We start from the raw sequence: 17,781 nt of genomic DNA on the forward strand, positions 1-17,781 counted from the left end.
AGTTAAGAATGGACCACAGGAAGAGGCAATATCAAAACAAACTTTTGTTCCATTTTGTCAAAAAAAAAAAAAAAAAAAAAGAGCCATTTCAGGTCACATCTACTGTCCGATATATTTTTAGCATCACCCTAATCATGCTAAGTGATTTTACTCTACAAACGGGGATCAATATTCAGCAGCAGAAAGCTGCTCTACCAAAAAAAATCTTTAAGATTTCCATTCATATGTAATAAGTGTTCTGCAATGGCACCCATTATGGCTAACAGCTTGCATACACTGCTAGCATGGGAGAAGTCACAGTACAACAGTGAATCTCCAGGAACACTTGGGTATTAAACTAGGAATAAGAAAATCCCACTACTGGATCTGTGAGAAAGCAGGCCAACCACTAGTCACAGGAATACAACCTGTGTTCTTATGGCTGAAGTTCTGAACCCAAAGGATTTAGCGCTTGGTATGCTGCAATTAGAGGGAAAGAGTTTTATATATCAATCATGACTTCCATTGAAAATTAGGCAGTGTAAACTTCCCACAATAAGAACTACTTACTCAATATAATGAGGAGTGTAAGAATTTTTAATGGCTACACCGTAAACTGTCCCTAAAAGGTAGTTTAAGGGAATTCTGGCTACCAATTTGAGGAGTTTCTTTTAGTAGAAAACTATACAGGAGGTTCTGTGAAGCAGACAAGACTTCACAGCTTATCAGTCATCCTGCAGTAAAGCTCCATACATCCTCAGCATACATGCAGGACTACTCTTCCTCCCAAAACAAAGTATTAAGAGTTTACTATGAGGTAACCAACTGTACCTATGTACTTTCTGCACTGTAGCCATACCATCAATCTGCCAACTGTGCAGTAACTCAGACTAGAGTTAGGTTTACATAAGCGACTACAGACTAGGTAAAGTTAATGCTGTTAAAACTGCTAGGTCAACTACGATTTAAGAATGTGTAGTCCAAGGTCTCAAGCTCCAAGAATAAAAACTGCCAATGAATTCAAGAGTCCCATTGCAAGTCATTAGGAAAAACTATGATTTTGTAATTGTCTTGAGAATTAAACCCTCAATAAACAAATGCCTATTCGACTCCATAGTAACTGTATAGTTTCCCAATTAAAAAGCCTTTGCAATAAAAAAGGCTGGTCAGATTTAAGGTTATATGCTTTGGATATAAAATACAGACCAAAAGGATCAGTGTTTGAAAATATGCAATACAGAAATTTAATAGGGTTCTGCCTCCGGGTATTCAATCCAGATCAGCAATTTAGCACCTCCGTATCTCCAACAAGGGCACTGGTGTCACAAACTGCTTACCGGCACATCTTTCTTGAAGCTGACTCCAGTTGGACGAGTGATCGTAATGGTTTTTGCAACAGTGGTGGTGGTTGAGGTGGTTACTATAGTGCTGACTTGGCCAGCAAGAGGAGCTTTTGCTGGAACTTGGGCCTGGGCCTGAGCCTGGGCAAGTGCAATACTTCCAGGGGTGGTGATTGAACCCTGCATTTTCACAGGAGGATCTCTGGACTGCTGTCCGTATTCTATGTACTGAAGTAAGGTAAACAAGCACACACAGAAATTCACATACAACAGAAGAACTATGAGCTGGGTTACAGCATTAAAAGTATAAAAGTTTACTGACAGTCTTTAAAATGCTTAATCACCACTGTTCAGAGAATCAGCAAACAGTTGAACTCCCTTATAAAGCACATCTTGACACTGTTTACTTCCCTTCTTACTGGAAAGGGGCCCTAGGCATGACATCAGCCTAATGAGGTCAGAGGTAAAGTGTCACAAGGCTTGACATCATTAAGAAAACTTTTTCTTTTAGAGCACTACCCAGTAATCCCCACCCTGCAAGTCTACGAAAACAAAGCTGAAGAGGAGAGAGGGTGTCAAAGAAACACATTAGCGTCAAGAGATCTGCTACAAAGCAGGTAAGAAGTCTTCCCCAAGGACTCCTTCAACAGTATAAAAATGGTAAAGTATGAAGTTCACAATGAATATGCAGAAGACTGTTCCGAATTGTCCAACTTCAGATTTCTTACATCTTCCAAAATAACTCCACAGTAAAGAGTTTCTTCCCCATTGCAGTACATTTACTCAGAAATTTATAATACATCAGACAAAGCATACCAGTAAAAAGCCTAAGTCTGACACCTATAAGTTAAATAGAGACTGCTATTGAACTAACAGCTTTGCTGACTACACGACCTCCTCCTACCTTCACGCCAGAGCTGATCAAATTTTATTTTTGCCTGTTTGGACTATGATCTCAAGCTCTGCCACTGGGATCACTGTTTTGGGGTGAGCTTTTGTTTTTATTTGTTTGTTTATTTTTAAAGCAATTCTTCTACCACAGAAAGCACCTTTAAGATGGACACAATATGATCAACATTGCTTTTGCTGTCTGGCCTACAGAATGTTTCCATTACTCTGATCAGACATTCAATTCAGGAAGAAAGTTCTTCTGACTCTTATCTGGGTATTTAAGCGAGTCTGAGTAACAAGACCCATACAGCTGAACACCTTTTATTTTACAAGAAAATCCAAAGTCCTTAAGGGACTGGAATGCTAGCCTGGGGAAGCACTTCAAAATCTTTGCATACAGCCACATGTCCTGGTGGATGAAGCAATTTGTTCAGGCATCTATTTCAATACAAAGAATCCAGACAGGCTTACAGAAATAGAAATTATATTTCTGTAATATATAGCAGTTAATCCTCCCCTCCCCACTAACCACATGGCAAAACCTTTAAGAAGCATCTGAATCTTAATTGCTCATAAGGGCCTATTTTGTCTCTGTGTGGATGTGCACTGTATAAAATTACAACAGCTCAGACTATTGACTATTCTTCCAGTAGAAAGTAAAAGTATGCTCAAGAATATTTAACATTATAGAAAGTTAGTGCTAATATGAAGACACTCACCTCCTGTAAGTGATGAGGGAACTGTATAAAGTGACTAATAGAAGCCAAGTGCTGACAATACTGGGGATAGTCCTTCAATCTGTCAACAGACAAAGTACGCATTAATCAAAAGCACAAGCAGTGATCAAAAACAGTAATATGGAGCAATACAAATATGACACTAGTACATCACACCCATATCAGAGTTGCTTCTGGACTATTTACAGTAGCTGTGCTACAAACAGTATTTTCCACAAAGCAGTTTCTGTGGCAAAACACATCTAAAACTGATTTAGCAGCACAACACAAGGTTATTTATTCACAACAACCCATCTCGGTCTATACTTCTGACCAAGCACATAACTGCATTTGTATGCAGTGCTTTCAGTAAGATTACTAAGTTATTTGAAGTGTGGCTCAGCGTATTTTAAACAGCAGATGAGAACAGCCCCTAATTTCCAAGACAGAAGCTTCCCCTATGCCCGCTGATTATAATTCTACTTATGAATGCTAAACATTATCACTCATTTTGAGAGCAAGATCTTTAGGCCCCACTTAAAGCAGGTCTAAAAAAAGGAATAAGGTGGTTAATACTCAATATGTCAGTCTTCAGTGTGTTTATTCATTTTGTTAGGCTAAGTTCACAACGGGATACCTAGTTCTAAACTGTTGAAAGCAACAGATTTTATTACAGCTAAAATACTGTGGGGCAGCTGAACTATAAAAGGAGAACAACAGACGATAACACGTTCCTTGCTTTTGATGCTTAGGTCCACACATTTCCAGTCACTAATTTCAAGAAGCTTTTCACTATTTCTCATATTCAAGTATCTTATTCCCAAAAGGAGGTATTCCACAGTGAGTTTATAATCCTGCCTACTAAGACAGTCTGCCTGCAGTCTACTACGAGCTTAGAGAAAGCTTTTTTGTTTAAATGTTTCACTAACTGGACTTTCTGGAGAATCTCAGTACTTGAGTAGCATTCTTTACAATCTTATACATAGCTAATGAAGAATATTCTGAGTGACAGCTGAGATGCCACACTTGAGATCTGCCTCAAACCAAAAGTCCTAATGCTGAGTTCCTAGTCAATCTTTCACTCATTCCCAAATCAGGTGACACTCCATCAGAGCACACCTGTTAATAATGACACTCATTCAATTTCTAACAAGCTGGCAACTTCAGTCAACTCAACACTTCACTCAGTTCCATAAAGTCTGCTAAGTTGTTTCAGCATTTCTGTTTGTTCCAGGGTGCCACAGGCACTGCATTAAACATTTTGACTTTGAAAAAGACTAGTTACCTTTTAGCTAGCACATTTTATTTCAGTTCAGCCCATCTCTGCAGTAATTCTAAAGTTTAGATGTACAAATTTCTACAACGCACATGATCTTATATCATATAATTAGAGTAGGTCCAAGTTTAATAAAACATTACATGCACTGTTACAAGCATTATCAAAAAAACACACTCACCTATTTTTAAATCTATCTAGTGCAGCAATACCAAAATAGTACATTTTGGATGCAAAAGGCTTTCGTAAGGCTTCAAGAACATAGCGCAGGGCCAGGCCCAATGCCATATAAGTAACCAGTCCTTTCTCTATTATCCCACCAAAGAGGCAGGCTGTTATGTGCAGCTCTTTATCTGGGTATTGGGGAAAAAAACGATATTCTTCAAACAAGTTCCTCAGCATACAGTTAAACACTTCTCGTTCCCGTTTAATGTTGGAGTCCTTAAATCTCTGTAGCATCTCTAACACCTACAAAGAAATCAGAAACTGTTACCAACAGATTTACTTCAGTTCTGCCCTGTTACACCTATAGGTTCAAAAGCACTTGTAACTACCAACATTAAGTTGCGCTACCACAAGCCAGACTGCAAAATAACTTTTAAAAAAAACCAAAACCCTCACCACACACACTCATTTTAGCCAGTAGATTCTACAGCACAAGTTTCATCTCAGACTTTAGTCTTCTCCCCGTACTTCTAAGCAACTGTCTTTAAATGAAAGCTACTTCTGCCAATTCCTACTCCATTCATTCAAAATTAGAAAAATATATTCAATGTCTTTCATAATTTATAAGCATGAGAGTATATTAAAGTAGACTCAAAAAGTACTTCAAAAGAGCAAGTACATCAGACTGATAAAACCTCTGAAACATTAGTCTCAACTAGAGTAATTACAACCAATTTTTCCTCAAGACATTCAAAAAGGCAGCTGACGACCAGCAACCAAGGAAAATAGCAAAATATGAGTACTGAAGTGCACAAGGTGAAATTAAGGATATCTTTATATATGTGCAAGTTGTAGTCATATTTAGATACTGTAAAAACAAATATTGAGGATAAGAGTACAGTTTATGTAGATTGCCTAAAGGGATACCACCTACCACCAGCCCTCTACTGATTTCCACTAAAACTAATAGTTGACAGGAATTCTTCCCTCACATATATGGCAAGCCTCTAGATAGTTGATGCAACTGCTACAGAAAGAAACTCACCTCATCTACAGACATGGTCGGATGCGGTGGATGGTTATAAATACGTTGGAAGTAGCTGTTTGCCTCATCATCTATTTCTTTGCTAAAGTGCTGATTAGCCTCTGGCCACACCTGAGATAAGTCAGCTGTTAAAGAAAATGGAACAGGAGTCATGCTCTGAACAACTTCAGGCAGAATTTCATCTAGCCCCTTTCAACTCTTTCATATGTCTATATAGAACCTGCTTGCTGTCCTTAAAAAAAAATCTTTTATCCTTTCATGTAGATACAAATTGTTTTTATTTAAAATCTGTTTAGTAAATTGGGTTTACACACCAGAACCAAATCCTTAAGGGATTAACCTCATAYGGTTGTATTCCTATAACACACTGCATCTCAAGGTAACCTCAACTGACACCTAAATCAAATGAATGCAAAATAGGCTAGAATAAAGCATGCTACACAACACTAACATGCAGACAACCTTTCACACAAACTTTCAGGCCAGCCAGTGAGCTTCAAGCAAATTTACATGGAATACTCAAGCCCATAGAGAAAAACAACAAAGCTATCTCCAACTGTACACCTGTAGAGACTTAAAACTTTGCTTCTATGGAGGTGCTATCAAATAAAATAGATTTGGTAACAGCAATGTGGAGGTTTAGCATATGGCCATCCTAAAGGCAAGGTCTGATTGCTTACACATTTCCTTGTAAGCATACATCAGAGGCATAAACAAGTTACAGACTACAGGTGTTAGAGACCAAACTATTCCTTCCAAAAAAATCTTTCCATCAACTTGTTAGTCCATCTCTTCCAAACATTGCAGTCTAATTCAGTGCTTCCCTGCTCAAGTTCTCTGCTGCAACAGGACCTTACCCAAGTAGCTTTGATTAACATTATTACAAAGAAACTCTTAAGATGTATGCAATCCTCTGTAAAGTGCAGAATAACACTTTTGCTCAAGACACAGCACAACAAAATACAAACGTATCGATCATGCAAATTCATATCATTCAGTATTTCCTGTGCTAACAGCTTTATTTACTTAAAACTCCTCTCTCGGCTACTTGGCAAGCTTTAGTATAGCAATTTAGAAGCATCTTTTTCAGGATAATGGCAGAACACAAGAGCCACATTTCTAACATTAACCACCTACAGATCCAAACCTCTCCTGAGGGAAATGTAGATTAACTGCAGACCACAATCACACTTCACAGTCACAGACAACACTACCACTTACAAGGTTTCATCTTACTCTGCTGGAATGTAGGCTGGTTCAGTCCAGATGTGCTCAGTTTCCTTTGCACGAATGGGTCATTGTTCACTGCAGGGAGGCCAAGGGCCCCAGTTCCTATACCAGTCAGGCTACCCGTAGTAAGACCACCTACTGAAGAGCAAACAAGGCATTGGTCATTTCACTTGCACCCTCCACAGCATGTACTTATCAGTCACAGTATCTTGCCATTCCCAGGAATCCAGAGCCATGCAGCCTCTTAGCTACCCAACATCGGGCAGTTTCATCTCAAGCTACTCATCTCTGCCCAGCCCTAAAACAATCCTGCTAGTCTGGCAAAACACTCACCCCTCCTGACACACAAACTTCCAATCTATTGCAATTGCAACATTTTGACGGGCTATTTCAGCAGTGACCTAGTAGCAAGGGCTGCTTAATCCACTCCCACGCAACACAGAACAGAGCTGCTTTTGTCTAGTATTTCCAGCCACAGCAATGACACTGCCTTAGCTCTGACACATCAAAAATACAAACATTCTAACCACATAGCAGTACCTGGAAGCTGTGAAGAAAGTCCTCCAATGCCACTGAAACCGGTTGTCTGGTTCTGGGTGGAAAGAGGGGGAAACGCTTTTGCTGGTGACTGAGGAGTACTGAATGCAGAGCCCAGGTTCGGAGGGAAGCCTTGCATGCTCTGGGTATGAGGAGCAGCTGAGCCACCTAAACTAAGAGATGCCATTCCTGCAAGCGAGTCAATCTGAATGAAGAGAGGAAGATTATACAGACAGCCGTGAACTGCAATCAAGCCTAATTTAGGCAGGTTTTATACAAAGACAGCTACATATTAAAATACTACTGAGAGAATTTTTTTGCATGGTCCCTTTAAATTGTGAAGTCTTCCAGATTACCCCAAAAGATCCATCCGTCTACAGAATGACGTATCAGTTATTTCTCTACAATCCCATAAGAATCCCATATTAATATTAAAGGTTTGACAGAAAGGCTGATTGTTCCATAGTCTCTAGTTAAGTATAACACAACAGTGAACACTGAGATAAGAAGCAGTGCTTAACTATTTTGTACCAGAGCAATTTACGCTCTCCAGTTTAAGACCTCACCATGAGATTTACGAAGGCTATTTCACCTCAAGCTTAAAGACTATTTTCAACTGTTTGAAGGATCCCACCAAGTCCAGTTTTCCTGGACATTACCTGAATGTAATCTTWAAAAAAAAAAAARRARRAAAAAAAAACATTAAKATCTGGGTGATGAGTGGGAGGGAAGGCATAGTGTCAGCTGACACAGGATTAAAAGCTCCTGACTGGGAACAGCAGAAGACTGCACTAAAAGATGACAGGACTATAGACTAACAATTGCTGCTCTACTTGCTCACATCGAATTTTTGCAGCAAGTTGCCAAGATATTTGGTATATATGATGAGCAACTTCAATAAAGTAACAAATCACTGTGAAACTGCTCTATATATTTAAGCCTACATTATCTATTGATGCTTCAGACATTAAGTGCTGAAGTGCCACTATTTCACAGGAAAATTTTTCATGATTTCTTAAAATCTGCCATTGAATGTAGYTGCTAGAAGCAAAACCTGTCTGTAATGTGTTGCTCCCAGAGGAGGAAGGGATGGTGAGTGGCAGGGAGTAACTTAAATGTACCTTGTTTTTAAAAGAGCAGTTCAGTTGAGAGCTGAAGAGCCCCAGTTATAACAAGTCCTTATGCTCTAGCACTGTTGCTTGGCCCGTGAAGCTACAAACAAGACACATCAGGTTCAAAGGCAGTGCTTAATCCTCAAAAATCTTAGTAAATTTTAGCACTTTAAAGAAACCCTCAGTTATTTTAAATAAGCCAAATCTCTATCACTCTTTAGTGCTCCCATCCTGCTATACTTCAGTTACTTCTTACAAACATTTGTAAAGTGAAAGAGAGCTCTGAACTGTAACCCTCAGGCATTATTCTGTAGTTAATAAGCAAGTTATCTAGACATGCAAGCATAAAAACTAAGGGAGCCAGATGATGTTTTACTTAGTTCTGCTGAAAGAGTTCAACTAGCACAGCAAAACTAATGCTAATCATCACCACTTTCAGAAAGTGTAGCACATTGTTTATCTACCTGCACAGGAGAGATGGCATCCAAGCTGCTAGCACTAGGTGGACGGCCTTTCGGCATGACTCCAGGTGGTGGCTGTCTAGCCTTGTTCATGACATTACTGCAGTTAGCAACCATGGTGAGGATCGTCTCCGACAGCTCCTGAGAAACGCTCCTAAAACAGAGGAGTAGGATAGTAAGAACATTCATGAAAATAATGCCCTCTCATTTGTTTCTGAAAACATTTCCTCTTCAGAAAACGAGTTTACAAACGGTTAGTTGATCAACGACCCTATGAGAACTTTTAAAAATCCATTCGCAAATGCCCACTGAGGATTATGCAASTGAAGTTCACTCCAGATTTTTATCTAGAAGCTGCGAACCAAACATAGCAGAAGACACATCTTATTTGCAAAGCCTGCATTCAACTTTTTAAATTTGTTTAAAAATTCATCTCCAAGAGTATATTCTTTCCGTCATTTTCAAGTCTTCTTCTAGCTAACATATTTCTATGCCCCCGAAATATCCTTGGATTTTTAAAAACACCAAATACTGCTTTACAGACAGCCAGATAAGCTGCGGTATATTATCTGTCAGTCAGCACTTTCTATATGGTTCTACCAGCCCTCAAAGTAGCAGATTAAGTACAACGTTCTTTCCCTGTCATTGTCCATGGTACAAGGTATAAACAGCTCAGCCTCATGAATTTAAGTACACAATAGCTTCTGCTGCAATTCTCTGTTCAAATCGGCTCCCTCTTCCCCAGCGCTCTTTCCCGTTCCTGGAATTTACGGTTCATGGTTGTTCCCACTCTGAATCTTGTCATAKGCAAGGTCTCTTTAAAGGAGAGATCCAAGACTAAAACTTGCACTCAAAACSAAAAGGATAAGAGGTAAATATCCCCACACAATGATTTCCCTAGAATTAATCTGGGTCTATAAATTGAAAGGCATGCTTCTCACACTCAAAATTTAAYGAGACAGCAGAACTATTTGAGGAAATTTTATCAGAAAGCCAACAGAAAACTCAAACCTGGGCTTAAAGTCRTTGTACTGTCAACAGGATTTCAAACCTCTTTCCAAATTATTCCAGATCAGTCCACCAGGTTACCAGGTTCCCAAACGGGAAGGAACGCTAGCATTGCTGTGACATACCCAAACAAAAACGTCCTAACACAACGCTAATATTTCCCCTTTGGGAAACACGGCCAASTTATTGTTTATAGCTTGCCTGAACTTCGGTTCTGCCATTTAGGTCGAGCCAAAGCAGCTAAGCCCTTTCTCAGTGCAACTACACCAACACATCTCCTGTTACTTTGTCAAATTGGCCCTCATATTCCTCATCTTTATGGAATCTTCACGAGTTTTTAACTGCACAGCTGTTGAGACATGGGGAGAAAAGGAAGAGAAGTCATCCTGACAACTATAGCAGGAAAGTTAATTGCAGACTAGCTGTCAGTTTTGTATTATAACATGTGGCTACATAGGAGTAGCCATTAAAAAATGGGGGGGGGGCTTTCTCTAAGAAAGTACCAGACCTGAAGACAGTTCTGAGCAAAGCATGTGGCTGCTTCAGTATCTAGAATACATATTTGCCTATGCCCTAAAACCACAGAGATCTCAAAGCTTAAGTGTACTTAGTTATCAGGTAGGAAGGAAGACACAGGTTTCTTCATGTAGGAGACACTCCCCATGGTCACGCAATACTGTAACTTGAGAATGTGACTGGGGACCCAAGACCTGAGTTCAAACTATTACTACCCACAGTGTTTTGCCCACCCTTTTCTTGATGGCAGTAAACTAGCCGTTTTCAATCCTTTAATTCTACAGTATGTTTTAGCAAAACAAATTCTAACCTGTGGTAGCTAGAGTTAACCGATAACACGGCAGTCTATAATCAAGTCTGAGAAAGGCTTACAACTCTAAGTTTGCTGCTTACGGTAGACCTGTTTGGCCAGCCATGCTTTGAAAAGAATCATTAATTTTATGCTATGCCATCTAGACAGACCAAAGGTAATGTTTTTATCATGTCAAGAGATACACTGCTGTATCAAAACACAAATATCCAATMCTTTTTAGATAGCACAATATCTCAGGTTTTTTTGAAAAGCTGCATTAGACACAAAGGGTATGAAGCAGAAAGTAGGTGGATATGTTTGCTTCAAATTACATCTTAAAGATAATGCTCACTCTTTCAATTTCTGCATTAGATGCTTTTATATATATTTTTACATAATCAAAACAACTCCAGGAAGAGGATTAGGGAAAGTAACAAAAAGAAGAACTTCCTGAAACATGAGAAAGGAAAAGAGACAGAAGACAGAGACCATAGATTCAGTCACCTCTAGAGGAACAAGAGCATCCACTTAACAGAAGCTCCAGCTGGCTGGAAAGAACAAGCTCAATATTCTTTCATCCCACCTACTTCCCCCCGCCACCCCATCATGGGCTGAGGAGAGGGGCAGGATCACCTCCCTCCACCTGCTGGCAACCCTCTTCCTAATGCACCCCAGGAGACCATTGGTCTTCCTCGCCACAAGGGCACAYTGCTGGCTCATGGTCAGCTTGTCATCCACCAGCACTCCCAGGTCCCTCTCTGCAGAGCTGCTCTCCACAAGGTCAATCCCCAGCCTGTACGGGTGCATGGAGTAATTTCTCCCTAGGTGCAGGACTCTGCACTTGCCCTTGTTCAACCTCAGGAGGTTTCTCTCCGCCCAGCTCTCCAGCCTGTCACGGTCCTTCTGAAGGGCAGCACAGCCCTCAGGTGTATCTGCCACTCCTCTCAGTTTTGTATCACCAACAAASTTGCAGAGGCTGCGCTCCAGTCTTTCATCCAGGTCACTGATGAATAAGTTTTCATTTCTTTTCTTATTTCTTTACTGCTTCTGATTTCTCTTTATTCATATAAGCCATCCCCACCTCTAGCTTTTCTATTTTCTCCCTCAGCCTCTAAGCCCTCCCCAATAAAGCATTTATCACCTTTTCTTCAGAGAGGAACCAATATGCAGACAAAGAGAAAAAGCCTTTTCATTCTCCTAAGCACAGGCAACCAGACGTTACTTCCCTTCTTGAAGCAGTAACTGAGAAGGAATGACCATCCTCTACACTGATAAACATGGGGCTATCCTGGATAACACTCCACGAAATAGGTACTACTGCTGCTTTTCAGATCAACCTGACTTCTTGAGATGGAAGATTTTTCTTAAGTAGTTTGTTAAAACCTCCGAAAGAGCAATTCACGTGCTCATTTAATAAGGCAGACTGCAGTATCTACAGTCAACCTGACTTCATTTTAAATACACAAGTAAAAGGAACAGTTCTTTTTGAAGTCTCACTGCTACGTACCACAGCTGCAGGGCTCAGCAACGATAAACAACTTGCACAAAAATAAAGATTCTCAGAAGATGCAGTGTCTTAATGGCTAAGAAAAGCATCTCCCCGGACACATAACGGAACAAGTAATAACTACAAACTAATTAAAGAAATTGCTCCTAAATCAACTACTCGTAAGGGCAGATTTCAGCTGGTGTAGTGGAGTTACTCTCTCAGCCCTATTTAATATTTATTGTGATTTTAATCTTCTAATCTTTACAATGCCTACTTCCATTTGTGACTGAAACCTAAACTAATCAAAGTGATAGCATCATGATGGAAATTAAGTATTTTCTCTTTACAGCTTAAAGAGAAAAACTAATGGAAAACGACTGCAAGTAGGTCACATTCTTGCATAAAAGAAAATACAGAGAGTTTTAAAAAACAAAAAGCTGAGAAAGTTGTGCCAGTAGAGAACTGGTGGCTTTTAGAATTAAATGAATAAACAAAACTTGTAACACATTAAGATTCAGAACACAGTGAAGTTAGATGCAAGTCAAGTCTACAGTTAACTATTAAATCTCTAAAGCCTGGATGTGGTAACATGYGAAATTAAGCTAACTTCTGAACTACCTTCTTGAAACAAGACGCACTGAGTTGAAAAGTAACAGTAATCTTCTCAGTCCAAAAGATGGACTATATAATTATGCTTCAGAAACAACGTTTCAACAGCATTTTGAACTTTAATTGCAGAGGTCCCAGTAGAAGTCAGAGAGCCTTTTCTCCTAAAATCTTCCAGGTACCTTCCACATTCCCTTCCAGTTCAAAAGCTACTCAAGACAATTCTGTGTTGATACTCATTTCCTGGCCTACATGAGACCCAGGAACCTCCTGTGTACCTTTAAGGATGTTTCTTACATTTGTCAAGATATCAAAGGATACATTTAGGGATACAACAGAGGCATCATATCAGGTAACATGCACTCTTACATGCCAGCCCCTCTCAGGGACAGAGCTTAAGGCCAAAAGCAGCTCGATCGCCAGCTTYCAGCCTCTGGCTCGTATATCACACACTGCACTAGCCTAATCCATCTTTCTGAAAGTTTACTACAGTTAACTATCATCCTGATTCAACAATACCAAGAAGTGACACCATTTGAATATTTTTCAATGTTTAGTCATTTTTACTAAACATTAACACTGTATTTCAAGACTGCTTTGTCCAACTCAAGTTTCCATCAGTCTTTCCGTGGTCTACCACTCCCTCTAGCAGAGGGAACAGCTCTCTAGGACCAACATTTTTCCCTTTCAGAAGTTAGCCAAAAAGACTGAACTACAGACGACCTTAGATATTTTTCACCCTTTGACTACCTTTTGTGACTGTCAGCATTTTTAAAAAAACAGTAACAAACAACAACAGTACTCACTCATTTCTGGTTTCAGTCACAATTAAAATAAAGTCACCAAGTTTTCCCTACACTAAAGGATTGCATTAGCCCTTTCTCCTAGGGTAATAGCCACTCAGAAGCATTTACTTACTGCACTCATTAAATCCTTTATAAAATCACTGTTTTCTGAGATGCCACCTCATTCTGCAGTTATGGCCTATACTCATTTTTGTCCAAATTACRGCCCTGTATATAGTCATTAACAAGCCAGTATCTGACGAACCAGTCGTCCCACAGTCACCAAGATCACCTCATCTGTTTCCTTATACAGAGGAGGATGCTCTTTCAAGCTCTTGTGACTAAGTCTACAATGGAAGTTTCACTGGAAAATTAAACATGCTACTGAACCCAGCCATGCAAGCTTGCATACTCTCCATGACTCCATTCTCCACATGAAATTCCAAAATAGCTGTGAACAATGCAATACAAAGCCAACAAACAAGTTTCAAGCATATTACACATTCACTGTACACAAGGTAATCCTTACCCAGCACAAGCTTGGAGACAAGCCAACATAGTTGCCAAGGTTTCTGGAGGAAGCTGAGCACTTTTGGGTTGATCTTTTTCCGGAGCCAGGCCACCCAGGATAGATGGACATCTTCTCTTTAAGAAAGTCATGCAGGCCTGGATGAAGGGCTCCTGAGGAAAAAGTGTTATCTTAATCTCCCAAACTGCATCCAAGACACTTTGTCAAACTTGGCAATTGCACGGTGGAAAGAATCACACTAAGCTATTTTAGTTCAGTGAAAATGTCGAACTATGAGACCACGGACACTTTCCACAACTTCAACACTACTTATAAAATTGTTAAAGTGACTTAAGTTAGTCACTGATAATAGAGTGCAGAAATAAAAAGAAAAATCCTGCTTTACCCCATGCTCCCGAATTTTATCTGTGAGCCATTTGTCAAGTTTGAGGTATTCCCGTCGAGAGGCAAGTGCAGCAAGGTCAATAACAAAGGCAAATGGAGTACCATTTAGCAGCATTGACAAGGCCTAAAGAAAAAAAATTAGAAGACTACTAGTGAAGACACAAGGATATCCTTTCTCCTTTTCTTTCTAATCCCCATGTACTTTTAGTACAAAGTCTTGCTATCACATGCTGCTGTGCTTTTAGTCAACAAAAAGATTGGTACTATTAGCTTCCCTTACAGCTCACTTGTAACACAAACAAGCAAGAACCATGCTTTCAAAACTAGAGYTCTATCATCTTGAAGTGACCTTGTGCTTGTGGTTTTAGGTTTCTTTACATGAAAATYTACCAGCAACTGGTCAAGAGCTACCAAGTTTCTATGGCAACAGAAGTAATCAAAATAGCCTAGCATCTCCCTGCAAACACAACCCAASCACTTCAGAGCCACATTGAACACACTTGTTCAAAGTGCTTATCTTTCAGCACAGTAACACATGTGACAAAACTGATCTGAAGCAGCAGTTGGTGCTCTTGCGCTTTGTGACACCCAATTATTTTGCATCTTTAACAGGTGATAAAGGCCTCAAAGAACTCAGCCACATTTTCCAGTCTCTTCTGTGAACTTGTAAACAATTGAAAAGCTAGCAGTATTCTTAAGTAAGCCACATTTGATTAAGCTTAGCAGTGCCACTTTACACAGCCTTCCAAGGAATGTTTTCTACATTCCCATTTCAAAGGTAATCAAAATCGTAAGTTGAAACTTTCTGGATTTACAGCATGTTCATACAGCAAGCAGTTGARTTACATTGCTTATTGAGATACTTGTCAGCTAAGCCATGGTAACCAACTAACGTAGGTACTCTACTGCAAACACCAAGTAAAAATGCCTTAGCTTCACAATTCAGCAGGCTAGAAAGCAGCTGTAGTCAGATGCCACAACTCAGCCGAAGAGCACTTACAAGCATGTGAACATACACACTCTTAAGACCAAGCACAGCAACAACTGAACTCAGACATGTTTAAACAAAGCAATCCTTGCTAAATTAGTCACACCTAAGTTAAGTTTAGCTTTGTTATAAACTGAACAAGTCTGCACAAGGCACCAGAGCTAAAAATAATGACAGTGTTTAGCAAAACTCACCTTCAAGTCTTGCGCCACATCAAGAATACGCGATAATTTTGCCTGGTCATACTGTTCCCCTCTCATGTACCATTCTGCCATTGCATGCATGATAAGCTGGCGAATTGAAGGAGATTGACCCTAAGGAGAATTCAATTAGGATTGTACTTCAGGCCTTTAGGAAAAAGATCAGCTATTTGAACATTAAGCAGGATATTTCACCTTTAAACCTTAACATGCAAACATATTTACTCTCTAGCTTCGGAATTTAGTTTTAGTCTGGCTCTTACCATGAGATAGTAAAACTATCCAAGAGCTTACAGTTAAAAGGATATAGAATGACTATGAGTGATGAATATGTACACACTYCATGTCACTGCTACCATTGTACAAGCTTAATTCCTCTCAACTGCAGAAAAAATGGCTTTTGAAATACATGAACCACCTACAAAACTTTATGCTTGCATTGCTCTTGTGAAGCACACATTACACCTTAATGTGGTTTAAAAAAAGCRACAGTTATCTCTCTCTGCTCACACRGGGGCAAATTTCAATTACAATGCAAATAAAATTGATGGCAACAAGGGTTTTGCATAAGGTTCCCTCATCTTGGGAAGGCAAACCTCCTCAAGTTATAGAGCAGCTCTATGACACACAGTATCATTCTCCAATTTTAACTGTACCCTACAGCACTGGAAAATTCTGCCACCTCAAGACCTTGTACAACAAAACACTTCACCTCAAACCCAAACACATGATCAGTCTCCTGCCAGTCTTCAGTTTAAGATTTGCATCAGGCAAAATATAAAAAGTCAGCAGCACTTCAGCTGGCAACCAGCCATGACTTCACATTAAATGTGGATCAAGACACACTGAGGTCAAGCTTCAGCATGGACCAATACATCCTTGAGGTCAGGCTTCGTATGGTCAACTCTACTGTGCTTAAGCAAGGGAGGATTTTTTCCTAATGCAAATTTCCTCCTACTCCCCACCCCAGAGGCTTCCTCTGCCATAAGTTTCTTCCTATGACTCACATTTGTTAAAGTACCAGTGGAAACAATGATGGAAGGCTATACAGTAAGAAAGGCAAGTCCCTAAAAGCCTAACTATTTATTYATTAAAGGGACAGAGTTTGTGTATGCCCTACTGTGTTTCTACATGGAAGGTCTCCTTTAAGAAAGTCTGTGGCTAGTCCTGTGTTTTCAGGTAACACTCAAAACTTTTTATGGTATAAGTAGTTTCTTTATACCTGGAATAGCCTCCCTATTAGCCTCCACTGTAGGAAGTACAATCCAGACAATTTCATTTTAAGCCTTCTCATCCCTTACTACTTAAAAGTCTCTATACTTTCAACGTATGTTTTTCATTTTTGTTCATCTTAAAAATCTATATATTCTAACTTTGGTCTTGAATATTCTTTTCCTGGAATATTTGCTCAGTGAACAGTGACTGCTTTTTGTTCTGAATAAACTTCCCCCAAAAAGAAGCAAATTACTGGAACTTGCTTCAAAGCACGGAGGGGAGGGAATAACATATTATTTTGCATAAAGCGCTGATAATTCACCTCCTGAGTTATCAACTATGCTGTTCACAGAACAACAATGCCTGTATTTGCCTAACTGTTCAATCAATTCAACAAGTTGCCAGTCACAAGAACAAACTACAGGTCCGTTCAGTGAAAACACTTACCTGTCCATGCCATGCATAGTGCAAAATGATGGCAGAGTTGGGATGGTTGCCAAGGAAAATTGGCATGAGCGTGGAGATGAGTTCATGGCGCAAGGTATGCCAGGAAGTGTTGATCTGCAATAAGGCCAATACCAACATATCTGGGCAGTGCTTGATAGGAAAACTGAAGAGCTGCTTAACCTGCTCATACTGTCCCACTTCTGCCAATCGTAACAGAGATTCGATCAAATCCAGGCTCTTCCTAACAAAAACAAAAAAAAACCCAAAAATTAAATAGTAGTTAACTTGCAGGATTCTAGATTGAAAAATTTTGTAGTGTATACTGCAAGACAATATAAACTAGCACCCACTGCAAGCAACTTACAGCCTAATAATGGAGCTYCTATCACATACAGTTATGCCTATAACAACATTCTTATTTAAGAAATGTAACTCAGATTTTACAAAACAGTATGAGATCAAGAGCTGCTTATTTTGCTTAGGGAAGAAGATTAAACACCAATGACAAAAAAAAAAATAGTTTGAGGTCGGTGACCTTGACAATTCAACTTGAAATACACCTCCAGAAAG

The 17,781-nt window shown here is 39.6% G+C and overlaps 1 protein-coding gene and 1 non-coding gene across 8 annotated transcripts in view; both read right to left on the minus strand.

Annotated features, from left to right (window-relative positions):
• CNOT1 (CCR4-NOT transcription complex subunit 1) overlaps positions 1-17,781 on the minus strand; it is a 63,051-nt gene that overhangs the window by 24,144 nt on the left and 21,126 nt on the right. For 3 of the 7 annotated variants that reach the window (XR_014897077.1, XM_085315276.1, XM_085315273.1), the window contains exons 13-23: positions 17,212-17,452; positions 15,544-15,663; positions 14,363-14,485; positions 13,978-14,129; positions 8,756-8,906; positions 7,183-7,384; positions 6,634-6,780; positions 5,413-5,537; positions 4,384-4,670; positions 2,930-3,008; positions 1,317-1,547 (exon numbers count right to left, since the gene is read on the minus strand). Coding sequence is in view for 6 of the 7 variants with exons in the window: in XM_085315276.1 (XP_085171402.1) it covers positions 1,317-1,547; positions 2,930-3,008; positions 4,384-4,670; positions 5,413-5,537; positions 6,634-6,780; positions 7,183-7,384; positions 8,756-8,906; positions 13,978-14,129; positions 14,363-14,485; positions 15,544-15,663; positions 17,212-17,452 (1,858 nt within the window). In the remaining variant the exon portion in view is untranslated. The remainder of the gene's footprint in view (positions 1-1,316; positions 1,548-2,929; positions 3,009-4,383; positions 4,671-5,412; positions 5,538-6,633; positions 6,781-7,182; positions 7,385-8,755; positions 8,907-13,977; positions 14,130-14,362; positions 14,486-15,543; positions 15,664-17,211; positions 17,453-17,781) is intronic. The other 4 variants (XM_085315278.1, XM_085315274.1, XM_085315279.1 and 1 more) reach the window with 2 other exon arrangements.
• Positions 8,293-8,428, minus strand: LOC146590003 (small nucleolar RNA SNORA50). The gene has a single exon (XR_014897079.1). It is a non-coding gene; the product is annotated as a small nucleolar RNA SNORA50 (small nucleolar RNA).

This window comes from Rhea americana, unplaced genomic scaffold (assembly GCF_003343005.1).
Source record: "Rhea americana isolate MKP2758 unplaced genomic scaffold, rheAme1 scaffold_425, whole genome shotgun sequence".
In the NCBI taxonomy this organism is placed as follows: Eukaryota; Metazoa; Chordata; class Aves; order Rheiformes; family Rheidae; genus Rhea; species Rhea americana.